Below are 13,792 nucleotides of genomic sequence, written 5' to 3'. Positions count from 1 at the left end.
CATATTTTAACTTGATTGTTAGTGGTAATATAGAACTTGAGGTATGCAATGTGGCTTACATATTTATAGCAAAATTTTAAAAACTATACACTCTGTGTGCCTTATCTTCCTTCACAACACTTTTTGTGTGCTTTATCTTCCTTCCATCAGAATCTTTATATTTTGGATGATCAATCCTCCTTTTGATGTATTTGAACAAATTAAAATCAACAATTTTGAATGTTTTCCTAGTATTTTTTTATACGCGATGCGCAAAAATTATGCCCAATATCAATATTTTATATTAAAATTTTAAATTTATTTAAATTTGATATTTTTAAATTATTGTAAATAATAATAATAATGTAAAACATTTTTATAAATTTTATATTTATATTTTATGAAATAATGAACATATAACTCCATGTGTATATATTTATTATTATTGAAGAAGATAATAAAATATATGGTGGATGCATGTGCATGGTAACAATAATGGAAAAGATAACAGAAATTATAACGGTAAGGGTATGTTTGTTCAAAATATTGTAAAGTACAACTTTTATAGCATAACGTATAAAAAAAAAACTTAATAGAAAAAACTGACATAAATGAAGGGTATAACCTTCATTCACATTATTAACTGAAAATGATTGCACTTTTAAGTAATTTTACTTGCACTCTTGCATCAGTTACTTACACTTTTAACACATATTACTTGCACCAAAATTCGAGTTATGCCACCAATATTTTTTTTTTTAATTACATATGATCTGTTAAATCTTAACAAGTGAACGGGTGCGATTGGTTCTCAGTTCTCCCCTAAGCTTTCTAGGTGTATAGGAAATTCAATTCCTTTTACTTGAATCAAAAGTCATGTATTGCCGCAATGTCACTTTGGTGAACAAAGATCTTTTGGTTTTGATCGAATCTTAACAAATACAGTAATTAATTAACTACTTGTCTTCTTGAATTGCTTGCAAAACAACCTTAACATTTCCAACAAATTTGAATTTCAATTCGGTGTTACGTTGTTGCACCCTTAGGTTGTAAAATACTAAAATGTGTCCCAACAGCAACACTATAAGTCTATAACGTCTATAAATTATGCCCAACGGAACAAATCAACTGCATCAGAAAGTAAGCTGGATATATCATATCGATTTGGACATAAGATGGGGTCAAGGGGCACTCTTGGTCTTTCTAACTAGGACATGCAGTTTGCCCCTAGATTAATCGCTAGATCAAGGACCGGATTTTAGGGCGTGCAAGATGTGCGATCGCACAGGGCCTCAAAATTTTGGGGACCCCTAGTCCAGCCCTGTCTTAATAGTTAGTGTATGTATTTGTGATTATATTGGCCCAAAATTAAATTTTTTGTATTTTTCTTTTTGCAATCTTTCTTCAATTCGCAGTTTATTTATACTTTGATAGGATCTCACTTATTTACCAGCACAGGACCACACAAATCAAAAAATCAGTCCTAACTAGACCATTCACCCATTCTTGAGAAGGCTTTAACAGTTGAATTGTTTGGACAAAGCCTCAAGACGCATATGTCGTGTGTTGTGTTGTTTAATCACAATATCGACCATAACTATGTATGAATGGAAGTAATTACTGTAATAAAATTTAATAATATCATGTGTATATTTTATATTTATAAAAGTTATATCCTCTTCTTTAATTTTTATATTATTAACGAAACATATATAACATATAATCACATTAAAAATAGACGCATAACACGCCGACTAATCAACGTTTAGTCTTGCTTTCAACAGTAGATGAGAGTTTAAATCCCACTAGAAACTTGAGTGGTCATTAGAAGATGTTGACCAATCACTAATAATGATAAAGATCTATTGTATGCAAAAAGAGTTAATACCCAATATAGTCCTCGACTATAGTAGTTTTACTCAATTTAGTCCTAAATGACTTTTTGTGCTCAATATAGTCATCGACTTTGATGGTTTTACCCAATTTAGTCCTTTGTTAAAAATTCTGTTAGTTAACGTTTATAAATACGGTCCTAATGGTAATTTCTCATCCTCCATCCCATTTAGGATGATTTCTTCTTCTTCCCCTTATTAAGATCCACGCAAAAATGTAAATTTTCGCACTAAATCAACTTCAATCCTAAATAAATAAATACAGAGTTAATAAATATTTGGCTACGAAAATTTACATTTCTGCATGGATCTTAATAAGTGGAAGAAGAAGGAATCATCCTAAATGGGATGAAGGACGAGAAATTACCATTAGAACCATATTTCTAACCGTCCACTAACAGAATTTTTAACAAAAGACTAAATTGAGTAAAACCATTAAAGTCGAGGACTAAATTGAGCACAAAAAGTCATTTAGGACTAAATTGAGTAAAACCACTATAGTCAAGGACTATATCAGGTATTAACTCTATGCAAAAATGTACAAGCCACAAGGGTAATCTATAATTATTTGTGCAACTTGAGATTTACCTCCTTCATAAATCTTGGGACGTAATATAGTATGAAGAAGTAGGGAAATCTTATTTATAAAAAAAAAAAAAAAAAAAGGAATAACACTTTGAGTTTCCCATTAATATAATTTAGATCCAGCGGCACAACAATGATCATGTCCATGGGTTAAGGATTGTCAGGATGTCAAGTAACCTTTATTTTAAATATAATATAATGATATAATTTTTTTTTAAAAAAAAATTCAAATGGCTTTTGCTTCCTTTTGAATTTGCAACTACTGGCATCCCTAGTGTGCGTTGTGGTGTTATAGTATACTAAGTTCTCTTGTTTCGGGGTTATCCCTCCGTATAATCAAAAATAAAAAAAATAAATAAATAAACTACTCTAACCTTTTGCACTAGCTACTAATACACACACAAACAACCCACAGCCCACAACAGGACAAGATCAAATGAGAATAATGATCCTCTAGTAAAAAGTGAAGACTAATTTTAGCCGTTCATCAGGGTTAATCAATGGTTGAAGGTTTTAGTAAAAAAAATGCGAGATTAATTTTATAATTAATTAAAACTTTTAAGAGCGCGGTTAGGCTCATTTTATAATTATTGAAAATTTAAAGTTTAATAATAGTAAGGTTCTAGTCTTTGATTTCTTAAGATAAATAGTGTTGATCTGTCCACATTTTTTACAAGGAATGGTGAACCAAACCTTACATTTTTAAGGTTGTGTGAGATTTTCGAGAATGTTACATTATCGCAAAATATCTCTTGAACCAAACACTCCTAAAAAGTAATGATATATTTCCTTTTCTCATCCTTACATGGCAATACTTTTGAGTTGGATAAATGGAGTTTGGAAGCTTTTAAGTAGCATTTTTTCATATTGAAAAAATATGTAAGTTCAAATTAGTATAAAAGAGTTGAATGGTTGGCGGGCAAGGGGCACAAATCAAATCTCAGAATGAGTATTTAAAGTTTGAAGGAAATTGTGCGTGTCACGATCTTTGAATTAATTTTGTGATTACCGTAACTAAAATTTAAAAATATTATTTTAAATTAGTAATTCTCCCTCACAAAAAGTTTAGGGGAAAGCCTAGTACAAGGACTAGCTTAATTATAAGATTATAAGATGTCATTATGACAATGTACACTTTTACTAATTCCTCAATCTCTCAAAGATCATAGTCACAATTGGCTTCACTTTTTATAATTGCTTATTTAATTTTCCTTATATTCATTTTAAATTTGTACTTAATAAATTAAAACTCATTTCACTTTTTAAACTTTTTAAAATAATTTTGTATTTACGTGATATTAGTGAAACAATTTGTCAATTTATATAACATTAAGAAAATTACAATAACTACATAATACTCACAACACACTTTATCATCTTGTCCTGTCGTTATTAATTAGCTACACCACAAATTGTGAGTGTGTATATGTGTGTGTGTGTATATATATATATATATATATATATATATATATATATATATATATATATATATATATATATATATCGTCAACAAAATATATACTGCGTAAAATATATATAAATACACTAGTAACACCACACATTCATGTATAACACTTTAAGGATGACCATGATGTTAAGCAACCTCTCTTCTAAATTATATAAATTTAGAGAGAAAAAAATGCAAATGTCTTTTGCTTATTAAATCCTTTAAAATTTACAACTCCCCTTCAAATTTTAAAATTTTAAACAGGTAAAATATTATAATGATTTCATTACCTTTTTTAGGATGATAACAAAAACTCACTGTCACTACATGAATGTGTAGATTGAGTAACGTTTAGCAAAAAACCTAGTACAAGAACTAACTACAAATATGTCATTATGACAGTGTCATGCTTTATTAGTGGCTATATAATGTGAAATACATTTTAAAAAAAGTATATTTATGTGATAATATGATTTGGGATTAATATTTAATAACTTAATCATGATAAATACTTAATTCGAACAAAGTGGGAATAATGTGGATTATTTAATTTAAATTTAAATTTAAGGAACATTATAATCATTTTATCAATTTAAACATAGTAAATATTTGTTTTAAATAGAATTAATATGCTATTTGTAACCGTTTGGCACAAGAATACGAGATACAAACTACACTAGTAATAAATTACACATCCAGATAGCGATTGCGATTTTCTCGCAATACTACACATTTCTCAAAACTTGTTACAATATTTATTTATGGAAACATTGTAATTTTTCAATCCTAAAATTTTGGGTAATTGTTATTCCCATAATTAGTTTTTAACTGTAATTACATTTTATTCTTAAACTTTTATCCAAATTACTCCTTTTGTCCCTAGTTATCAAGTAATTGTTACTTTGTGCATAATTCTTGAACAATACATTCTATCAAGCTTCTTTTGCTTTCAAGACATTTTAATTGACTATAACTCTCCACATTTGCATTGTGAATCTTTAATTTTAAAAAGTTAAAGACGAAGCAATTGAATTTATTGACATTTTACAATCCATTAATATTTAATATGAAAATAAGGGGATGAAGTAGTTGAATTTCCTTGCATTTTACACTTTTGAATTCAATTGCTTTGTTCTCAAGTTTTTAAATTAAAGATTTGCGACACAAATGTGGAGAGTTGCAACCAATTAAAATGTTTTATATTGAAAATAATTTTGAAAGAAGATATTGCCAATAATTAGGCCGAAAATAACAATTACTACAAAACTAGAGACAAAAAGAGCAAATTGGATAAAAGTTAAAGGATAAAACATGAGCACGAACAAGAATTAGGGATAAATTTAACAATTACCCATGAAAGTTGTAGCCATCCCTTTATTTATTTATTAGTGACATACTGACATGATTCGATTGAAAAAGAAAATATTAAGTATTGCTACAGAAAATAATACTCCTGTCACATGTTTCACACTGATTGAATGAAAAGAAAGAAAGAAAAAATTACTATTACTACTGATGATATGTCGTCACGATAGAAAATATTTCTCTTACAAACTTTCTTTATTAACGTAACATTATTATTATTATTATTTTGAGTACTATTGACTCTGTTACAATGTAGTATTTGTTCATAGCTACTTTCTCAACCTACTGAAACACAAAGAGTCAACAGTTGCCTCCACTCATCATCCATGTGGGAGTGTAAACCAGGACTGCCACCAGATCATAAGGTTTTTGGCAATGTAACATTATTTAATTGATAACTAAATTTATTTTTTAATTAGTAGTAAGATCAACTAATTTATAGTCACTCAACAAATAGAAGTGTGGTCATGAGTGAAAATTTTGGAGAGGAAAAAAGTATTTTTCAAAATAAATTATGAATATTTTTCTTCTTTTATTTAATTAATAAAATATATGGGAGTACATTATCATTTTGGAAGATTCAGTATAAGTAACGGCAGTGAAGGCAAAGCCTTGAGCCAATCACTCAGGGAAAACGTGCAGAGGAGGAGGTGAAAGGTGTGCTTCGCGAATCCCTTTTTTTTTTTTTTAAATAATAATAATAATAATTATTATTATAGAAAAACCTCTTACTGTCTCTCTCACAAATCACAACAACACACAGTCACACAGTCATTTTCTCTCTCTAAATTTACATATTTATATATATAATATATAAAACCAGTGTGATTATTAGAGTAGTATATAAACCCTTTTAGTTTTCTGCTTCCTTTTTTATTTTTGCTTACCTGTGTTTGGAGGTTATTGCCGGAAGAGACAACCCACCAGTTGTTGCGGCTCTCTGAAGATTCGAGGAGAGGGAGAGAGATAGAGATAGAGAGAGAAAAGCAAGCTACCGGATGGTGATGGGATCGTACCACAATCTCAGCTAGTTGTACTACTGCTGGTACTAACAAGCGGTTCCCTATACCAGCAACACAAACATGAAAATGCTGTTTTGAATTCTCTTCAGGGTTTTTGATCTACTGCTTTCTCAGGTATATACAAATACAATGACCCAGATCTTTACTTTTCCTTTGTGCCCATTTTGGCCCTTTGTTTTTTCTCTGTTACTTGGGCATAGTTGATTTGGCTCAGAGTAGTGGAGTGGGAATGTTTCTCCTTTGGATTTTGGTTGGGAAAGTTATCACTTATTATCTCATTTTGGATAGAAAGTGTATTTTGAACACTGAAGTTGAATATCAAGAACAATATGTGAGTATGTGACTGCTGGGTTTTTCTTAATTGCCCAGTGGAAAGACTGAATCTTGGGGTTCTGCAAATTGTGGGGTGTGGGGAGTTTATTTTTTTCCCTGATTCTCAATTTGTTGGAAAATTGGGTTGATCATAAATTTCCTTTTTATTTTATTGTTTGGTTTATATATTATATTGTTTTGTGATTCAGATTTGGTATTTTTGTAGTAAAACTTCTGATGTCATTTGGCTTGTCTGATCTAAACTTTTCTACCCACTGCCATGTGATTTTTTTAATTCATTTTGGCTTCATTTGGATTTTAGACTTGAAATCCACAGAGTCAATGCAGAGTTGTTGGTTTTTTTTGTGCCGTTTGTTTCAGATCTTACCTAGAATAGTTAAGGATTTCAAAGCTGTTTAAATTATCAATACTTACATGTAATTTGAATCTTCCAGATTAAGAACTAACAATTTGAACTTCTACATCCTTCATTTTATAAATATGTGACCCAGAGACTGGACTGGTGAAATTTCATTCCTCTATTAATCATATTTACTACTCCGAACTTTACTAGACTTAACTATGGAGGGGTTGGTTTAAAAAAAAAAACAAAAAAACTATGGAGGGGTTCTGGGGAATGTGTGCAAACCTTCTTGGAGTTATTATTATTGTTAAACAAATAAATCTATCTGGGATACCTTACCATTGTCACTGTTTGCCCTTCTAGCAATTGATGAAAACATAATCCTTTGTGCTTCCTCTAGCTTACACTAGAGTGTTAGGCTCGTAATAAATGTAAATGTTATTTCCTATTTCCTGTTCTGAAATATTCAGTGTAAAGTATTCCTCTGCGTGTAAGTCAGCCATCACAGTTTACTTCATTCATTCTATCTCACTTGCATAGTATTTATGAAACCGTTTATCTTGTTGCTCTTTTTTCCTTCCTCAGTCATGATTGGTTGTTCCATCTGTTAATAATACAGTGGATTATGTGTTTCTGTTTTTCAAAAGGAATGTGATAAGGTGTTACTTTGTTGTTTGATCATCGGCCCCTTATTCCATATTGATTCAAGTATGGTTTTAAGTCATAATTCTGTTTTACTTTCTATTGATCTTTCCCTAGCTGGGGTTTATCTTAAGAATATAGCTCTAAGGAGCTATATCCACAAGTTAGTTATTTTTCAATATTAATTTAAAGTTTATTCTCGGTTTCCCTTCTCCAACAGTATAGTCTTGACTTCTCAAAATCTGGGTATTATATCAGATTATATGCAAATATCTCTTTGTGAGTGAATATGCTTTCCCCTTACCCTTTCTTATTTATGAATTGGTCTTATTTTCATGTATATGATTACTTGTGTTCTTGTTATTGTTAATAAATTTATGTGATACCGGGGCATTTGTCATGTAGTTGATTATGTAAAGCTTTTGCCTGATGCATTCTTTTTGCTTATACTTAATTAAGGTCAAATATTTGCATTGGTGTGTGCTTGCGCGAGGGCGTGTTTCATAAGTTCATAGGATTGCTTGATGGGTTCTAGATTCCCATCTCATCAGCTCAGCAATGGCCTCTATGTATCGGGCCGGCCTGAGCAGCCAAAAGAAAAGGCCCCAACGATGAGTTCTGTGGCCATGCCCTATACTGGTGGTGATATCAAGAAGTCGGGAGAGCTTGGAAAAATGTTTGATATCCCTGTGGATGGCTCCAAGTCAAGAAAATCTGGTCCTATAAGTAACGCCCCATCAAGATCAGGATCGTTTGCAGGAAATGCTTCGCATTCCGGGCCTATCAATCCTAGTGCTGCTGCTAGGGCTGCCTACTCAACCTCAGGTCCTATTTCGTCGTCAATGGTAACTGGTTCAGCTTCAATGAAGAAATCTAATTCTGGTCCTCTCAATAAGCACGGGGAGCCTATAAAAAAGTCTTCTGGACCTCAATCTGGTGGAGCAACTGGCCGCCAAAATTCTGGACCTCAACCACCAGTTTTACCTGCTACAGGTCTTATTACTTCTGGTCCCATCTCATCGGGCCCACTGAACTCTTCTGGGGCACCAAGAAAGCTCTCTGGTCAATTGGACTCTATGGGCTCCATGAAAATGCACGGTCCTTCTATTGCAAGCAACCAGGCTGTGACAACTCTTACTCAAAATGATGAGTTCTCCTTCAGAAGGAACTTCCCAAAACCTATCTTGTGGGCAATGATTTTGCTGTTTGTCATGGGCTTCATTGCTGGTGGGTTTATTCTTGGAGCCGTGCACAACCCCATACTTCTAATCGTTGTTATAGTTCTATTCGGGATTGTTGCTGCGTTGTTCATGTGGAACTCGTGCTGGGGAAGAAGAGCTATCATTGGTTTCATTGGTCGATATCCAGATGCTGAATTAAGAACTGCAAAAAATGGGCAATACGTCAAGGTTTCCGGGGTAAGTGCTTTCTCCATAAGATGATGAGACATTTTTCATCGTGATCTGACTTTCAGGTGATATTGACACTAGATAGTTGGTCACTCTATCTTTATGATTATCACTTGTGTTTACCTATTTGAAGTTATCTTGGTGATATTCATTTTTGGATACTAAATTTAATATTTGTAAAGGTGGTGACCTGCGGAAACGTCCCTCTTGAATCGTCCTTCCAGAAGGTTCCTAGGTGTATCTATACGTCTACAAGTTTGTATGAGTACCGGGGCTGGGATTCCAAAGCTGCAAATCCCACACACCGTCGTTTTACCTGGGGACTTAGATCATCAGAAGTCAGTAGCTAAATTGCTTTTTGAGCGTTTTGTTAGTTTAAATGCATTATATATCAAGTGAAATAACTTTTATTTAAATGTTATTTAAGTGCCGCTATATTATTGGCAAAAAAATAATTTACATACAGGTATACTATTGTTTTATTGTGATATTTAGTTTCTGAATTTTACCTCTTCGAATCTAGGAATTAAGGATACAAGTTATGTTTTTGGTAATACTTTCATTTTTAGGTTGCTGATGTTTAAATATTTGACAAGAATGCCCTATATTTTCTTTCAGAAACACGTGGTCGACTTTTACATCTCTGATTTTCAGTCTGGATTGAGAGCGTTGGTTAAAACTGGCTATGGAGCGAAGGTCACACCGTACGTGGATGAGTCTGTGGTTATTGATGTCAACCCTGTGAATAAGGAGTTGTCCCCAGAATTTATCAGGTGGTTGGGAGAGAGGAAACTTTCAAGCGATGATCGCGTAATGCGATTGAAGGAAGGGTAAAATCTCTCTCTCTCTCTCTCTAAATTGATTACGTGGCTTGGTTTTTCTTTCCTCGATCGTGCTTTACTCTCCATTTGTTTTGAAAGTTGGATTGTAACCTGGAAAGATGCATTAATTCCTCACCTATTTGGAGGATAGAAAGTTGGAAACCCGTCACTACCCGAGGGTGTGTACTGGGTAAACCCGACCTTATGATCCTAGCCAATAAAGGACCACAAGGAGGTAAATCAGCCTAGGTTGCCCATAGTTGACTGGCTCAAACCAAGAAAGGCCAATAGGCTGCCCCCGTTGGGAGTTGGAACTTGTAATCTTGTGGTTACCAAGTCAACAGAAAACAGAAAGTTTACAAATAGAATTCATTGTTGGAATTAAATGCTTCTAATCCTGTTTTTAACTATTTCCTGAGTTTCTCCCGTCCCACATTACTAAGAGGAGAATTCTCCGAGATGGATGCTAATTGCTTATTTTTCCGGGCAGGTATATCAAAGAAGGAAGCACAGTTAGTGTAATGGGAGTAGTACAAAGGAACGAAAATGTGCTTATGATCGTACCTCCTCCCGAGCCATTCACAACCGGATGTCAGTGGATGAAATGTATATTTCCAGCTAGCCTCGAGGGCATAGTTTTGAGATGTGAAGATGCATCAAAAACCGATGTCATACCAGTGTGATATAGTTTGCGTGTTGCAGTATAGATGGTGATAGAAGTAATGCAGTGATGCCATAGTTAAGGGGTGACAGAATATTGGTTGTTTGAACATATAGTTGATATCTAATTTTGTGTATAGTTAGTAGGCTTTCATTTTTATTATTATTTTTTTAAATTTTTTTTCGGTTCACTCTTAAAGCATGAAAGATTTTGTAATGGGGAGTGGTTACATGTTTTGTTTGAACAGATTGTGGTTATGCTGGAGTTGAGGAAAACAGTTCTGTTGGTTCTTTGTATCAGATGAGAATTTCATGGGGCTTTTTTTTCCCTTTTAGCCTTCATTCATTAATTACTACTTTCTGAACAAATATAACTTTTTGTCTTTTCCATCACATATTTTGTGAGCTAAAAGTAGACAGAACCAATGCTTAATCTTCCCACAAAAGGATCCTTAAACCCAACAAACAACCTTGTTTAATTGCTAACAGATTTGTTTTTTTTTGGGGTAGCCTAGGGTTTCCACTGTTGGACATAGTGACTAATCCCCTTAGCTGGATTGTAAGCACCTCTATTGGGTGGGACAACTGACCTCGAGATTTAAGGCTGCTCCATACCCAAGCCAAAAGATCAGATTGATGGTTGGTTTTTATGTTGGATGCATGGCATCAGCAACATGTGCATCTAAGCTCACCTGCAAATTTTTCCCAGGAAAAGAAAACTGTTGTGCCTTTCCAATTTCTGGTTCTGTCTTCATTTAGGTTACCACAAACACCACATTTACAAGCTTCTTAGGATTAACATCTCTAGATCAGAATAACATCACTTTTACAAGCTTTTCTTAGCACTGCAGCACAATCTCGAGGAGAAATAGCCCTCCATCAAATGTTAAACCGGATGATTCTGCAGGCTGAAGTAAGCCGTCTATCATTCCACCAAAGATGTAAAGGTAACGGCCCGAATGATCCACACAGGCGCGGTGGAATGATCTGGGGTCGGGTTTATCGCCCTTTGCCCTCAGCTGCCTCCACACTTTAGAAATCGGTTTCTTTGGATTCGGAGTCACAGCAGGCTGCAGTTTAATACCCGACATTGAGCTGATATCCAGCACCCAAAAGTCGTCTTTTCTATGTCTATACGAGTCTTCTCCTCCATAGATCAGAAGTCTTCGGCCTAAGATGAGATTGGCAGAGTGACCAACGCGAGGGAGGGCCAAACCGTGGGGTATATTTTGCAAGTCAAAGAATAACTGTACCCATCTCCAATGGCCTTCAGATGCATCAAAGAGCCATACATCATTGAGCACCTCGTACCCTGCTCCTCGCCCTCCAAACAGGATGATTTGGTTTCCTCCTATGTAGGTTAACGTATGCCCAGAACGCGATGGAGGGAATGGGTGGGTTACTATTTCTCGCCACACTCCAAAGTGAAGATCTTCCGAAAAGTCCACAACCCAAGTATCGCCTAATCTGTGGCCAGACAAGCCAATGCCTCCATGAATTAGCATCCTCGTTTTGTCAATGTTACAAGCAGCATGAGCCCCTCGAGGCGGGGGAGCAATAGCTGTGCCCACATCAAGTAATCTCCAAGACAACGTAACACCACACGAATCATGTAACGATACTTGCCCCACCCACGCATCGTTTTGGCGCACCCCAAGGTCGTTGATCCCTCCAAAGAGGACCAGAAAATCGCCAATGACTATGCACGAGTGCCCAAACCGCCCACTTGGACTGCCTGAATCTATCTTTTTCCACTTCACTATTTTCCGGAAGTCACTACCTATGTACGCTACCCATGTATCATCAAGATGCCGACCTAAGGGTAAAGAACAGGCAAAAAAAAACAGTTAAAGAAACCAGTACTATCTCCGGAAAATCAATACATATCGAGTTAAGTTCCCATCGAGTCCATTTAAGAATCATAAAGCATGAAAAACAGAAACTTTCCTAAGCCTGTAAGGTGCCATTTCTGCTGGTATATTGGATAAAGAAAAGATTTACCAATGAATGCAACCATGGGAATTTCATTCCTTAACAAGAAAGAGTTCCTGTCTAATAGTTTTCATTATCTCATTTGTCGCCCGTTGCCTGGCTTTTTGGAGAAGCAGAGATGAGGGAAACAAGAAAAACCATTTATGCAAACTAATAATGGAGAATCAAAGTACTACTTAGATCAAGACACTAGAAAAGCATCAAAAGTTGCAATCAATCAGGCAGCACCATCTCCTACTGGAACACCTCTTCCACTAACTCATCAACAAATGAAGCATTAGCTAAATATCATTGTGAATACAAGAAAATCTACCATCACAGCGAGGGCAACACTAGCCAAGTTGGTCGGGCTATTCTAAATTTGACTCCTAGTGGCCTATTGGCTTCTGGGTTTGAGCCAGTATTTAGATTGATTTAACTCTTACAGTCCTTTGCCGACTAGGTTACAAGGGTGGAGTTTACCTGGTGTGATTACGGGTTTCCCTCGTCACCCAAAAGAAAAAAAATCTACCATCACAACAGAAAAATAGCAGAGAAAAGCAACCATTCATCTACTGAAACAGATAATCAGAAACAAAAATTGAAGAACTGGTAATGAAAACTGACCTCCCTCACAACCTCCACCAAAGAGAACCAGGCAATTGGAAACAAAGTTGAGGGAATGAGAAGCCCTGGGCCTGGGAAGCAGCTCCTCAGTCTGGGGATTACTCAAGATTCTGCTGCAACACAGAGAATCCAACTGGTGAATTTGATGGTAAATGTTTTTCCAAGAGATTCCCTGCTTGGTTTCAAGAAAGGGTTTGAGTGCATCCACCGAGGACTGGCCCCAATCCCTCCTGCAGATGGATTCCCAGAGGGAATCAGAGCAAGACAGCGACTTAAACCTCCTGCAAGTCATCGCAAAGCTCAAGATTGAATCTATGGGCAGCAATAACAAGATGGAGAAAAGATGGTCTTTGGCTATAATGCTTATTGGTGATGATCGATTGACGCTAGGGCTAGCTGTAGCCATGGAACCCCTCTCTCTCCCTATTTCTCTCTCTCTTCTTCTTCTTTCTCAGGTCACAATTTTTACCTTGTTGGGGTTGAGGGATGGCTCCATTTTCTTCCCTCTTGCTCCAATTTCACAGTGTTGAACCATTTTTTTTTCTTTTACTGCCACTGCGACTACTACCACCACCAATCCTACAGCTTTGTTCCTTTTCTTGACACATTCTTGAAAGGGACTCCATAAATGGAGACAACGGAGTTGTTTGTCTGCTTTCGTTTACAATAACGAGAACACGTCTCTGTGACATTATT

The 13,792-nt window shown here is 35.1% G+C and overlaps 2 protein-coding genes across 3 annotated transcripts; one reads left to right on the top strand and one right to left on the bottom strand.

Annotated features, from left to right (window-relative positions):
• The first annotated feature begins 6,122 nt into the window (after positions 1–6,122).
• LOC116022086 (uncharacterized membrane protein At1g16860-like) lies at positions 6,123–10,827 on the top strand. Of its 2 annotated transcripts, none has more exons than XM_031262645.1 (5): positions 6,123–6,404; positions 8,068–9,026; positions 9,200–9,355; positions 9,636–9,847; positions 10,329–10,827. In XM_031262645.1, the coding sequence occupies exons 2-5, from the start codon at positions 8,133–8,135 to the stop codon at positions 10,519–10,521; spliced, it is 1,455 nt and encodes a 484-aa protein (XP_031118505.1). In that variant the 5' UTR covers positions 6,123–6,404; positions 8,068–8,132; the 3' UTR covers positions 10,522–10,827. The 2 variants fall into 2 exon arrangements, with proteins under 2 accessions (XP_031118505.1, XP_031118506.1); XM_031262646.1 differs by lacking the exon at positions 6,123–6,404 and adding an exon at positions 6,489–6,621.
• A 348-nt stretch (positions 10,828–11,175) lies between these two features.
• LOC116022087 (F-box/kelch-repeat protein At1g51550) lies at positions 11,176–13,792 on the bottom strand. Its single transcript, XM_031262647.1, has 2 exons — positions 13,097–13,792; positions 11,176–12,314 (listed from the first exon to the last, which is right to left on the bottom strand). The coding sequence occupies exons 1-2, from the start codon at positions 13,500–13,502 to the stop codon at positions 11,338–11,340; spliced, it is 1,383 nt and encodes a 460-aa protein (XP_031118507.1). The 5' UTR covers positions 13,503–13,792; the 3' UTR covers positions 11,176–11,337.

This window comes from Ipomoea triloba, chromosome 6 (assembly GCF_003576645.1).
Source record: "Ipomoea triloba cultivar NCNSP0323 chromosome 6, ASM357664v1".
NCBI classification, from domain to species: domain Eukaryota; kingdom Viridiplantae; phylum Streptophyta; class Magnoliopsida; order Solanales; family Convolvulaceae; genus Ipomoea; species Ipomoea triloba.
The sequence above is the reverse complement of the archived record's forward strand: the minus strand, read 5'-3'. Positions and strand labels throughout refer to the sequence as shown.

Bases quoted from the DNA above. Each gene is read 5' to 3' on its own strand.
- LOC116022086 (XM_031262645.1), top strand. From the start codon at position 8,133: ATGGGTTCTAGATTCCCATCTCATCAGCTCAGCAATGGCCTCTATGTA. The intron at 9,356-9,635 runs GTCAGTAGCTAA...ATTTTCTTTCAG, and splicing joins GGGGACTTAGATCATCAGAA to AAACACGTGGTCGACTTTTA. The intron at 9,848-10,328 runs GTAAAATCTCTC...TTTTCCGGGCAG, and splicing joins GTAATGCGATTGAAGGAAGG to GTATATCAAAGAAGGAAGCA.
- LOC116022087 (XM_031262647.1), bottom strand. From the start codon at position 13,502: ATGGCTACAGCTAGCCCTAGCGTCAATCGATCATCACCAATAAGCATT. The intron at 12,315-13,096 runs GTCAGTTTTCAT...CTTTACCCTTAG, and splicing joins TGGTGGAGGTTGTGAGGGAG to GTCGGCATCTTGATGATACA.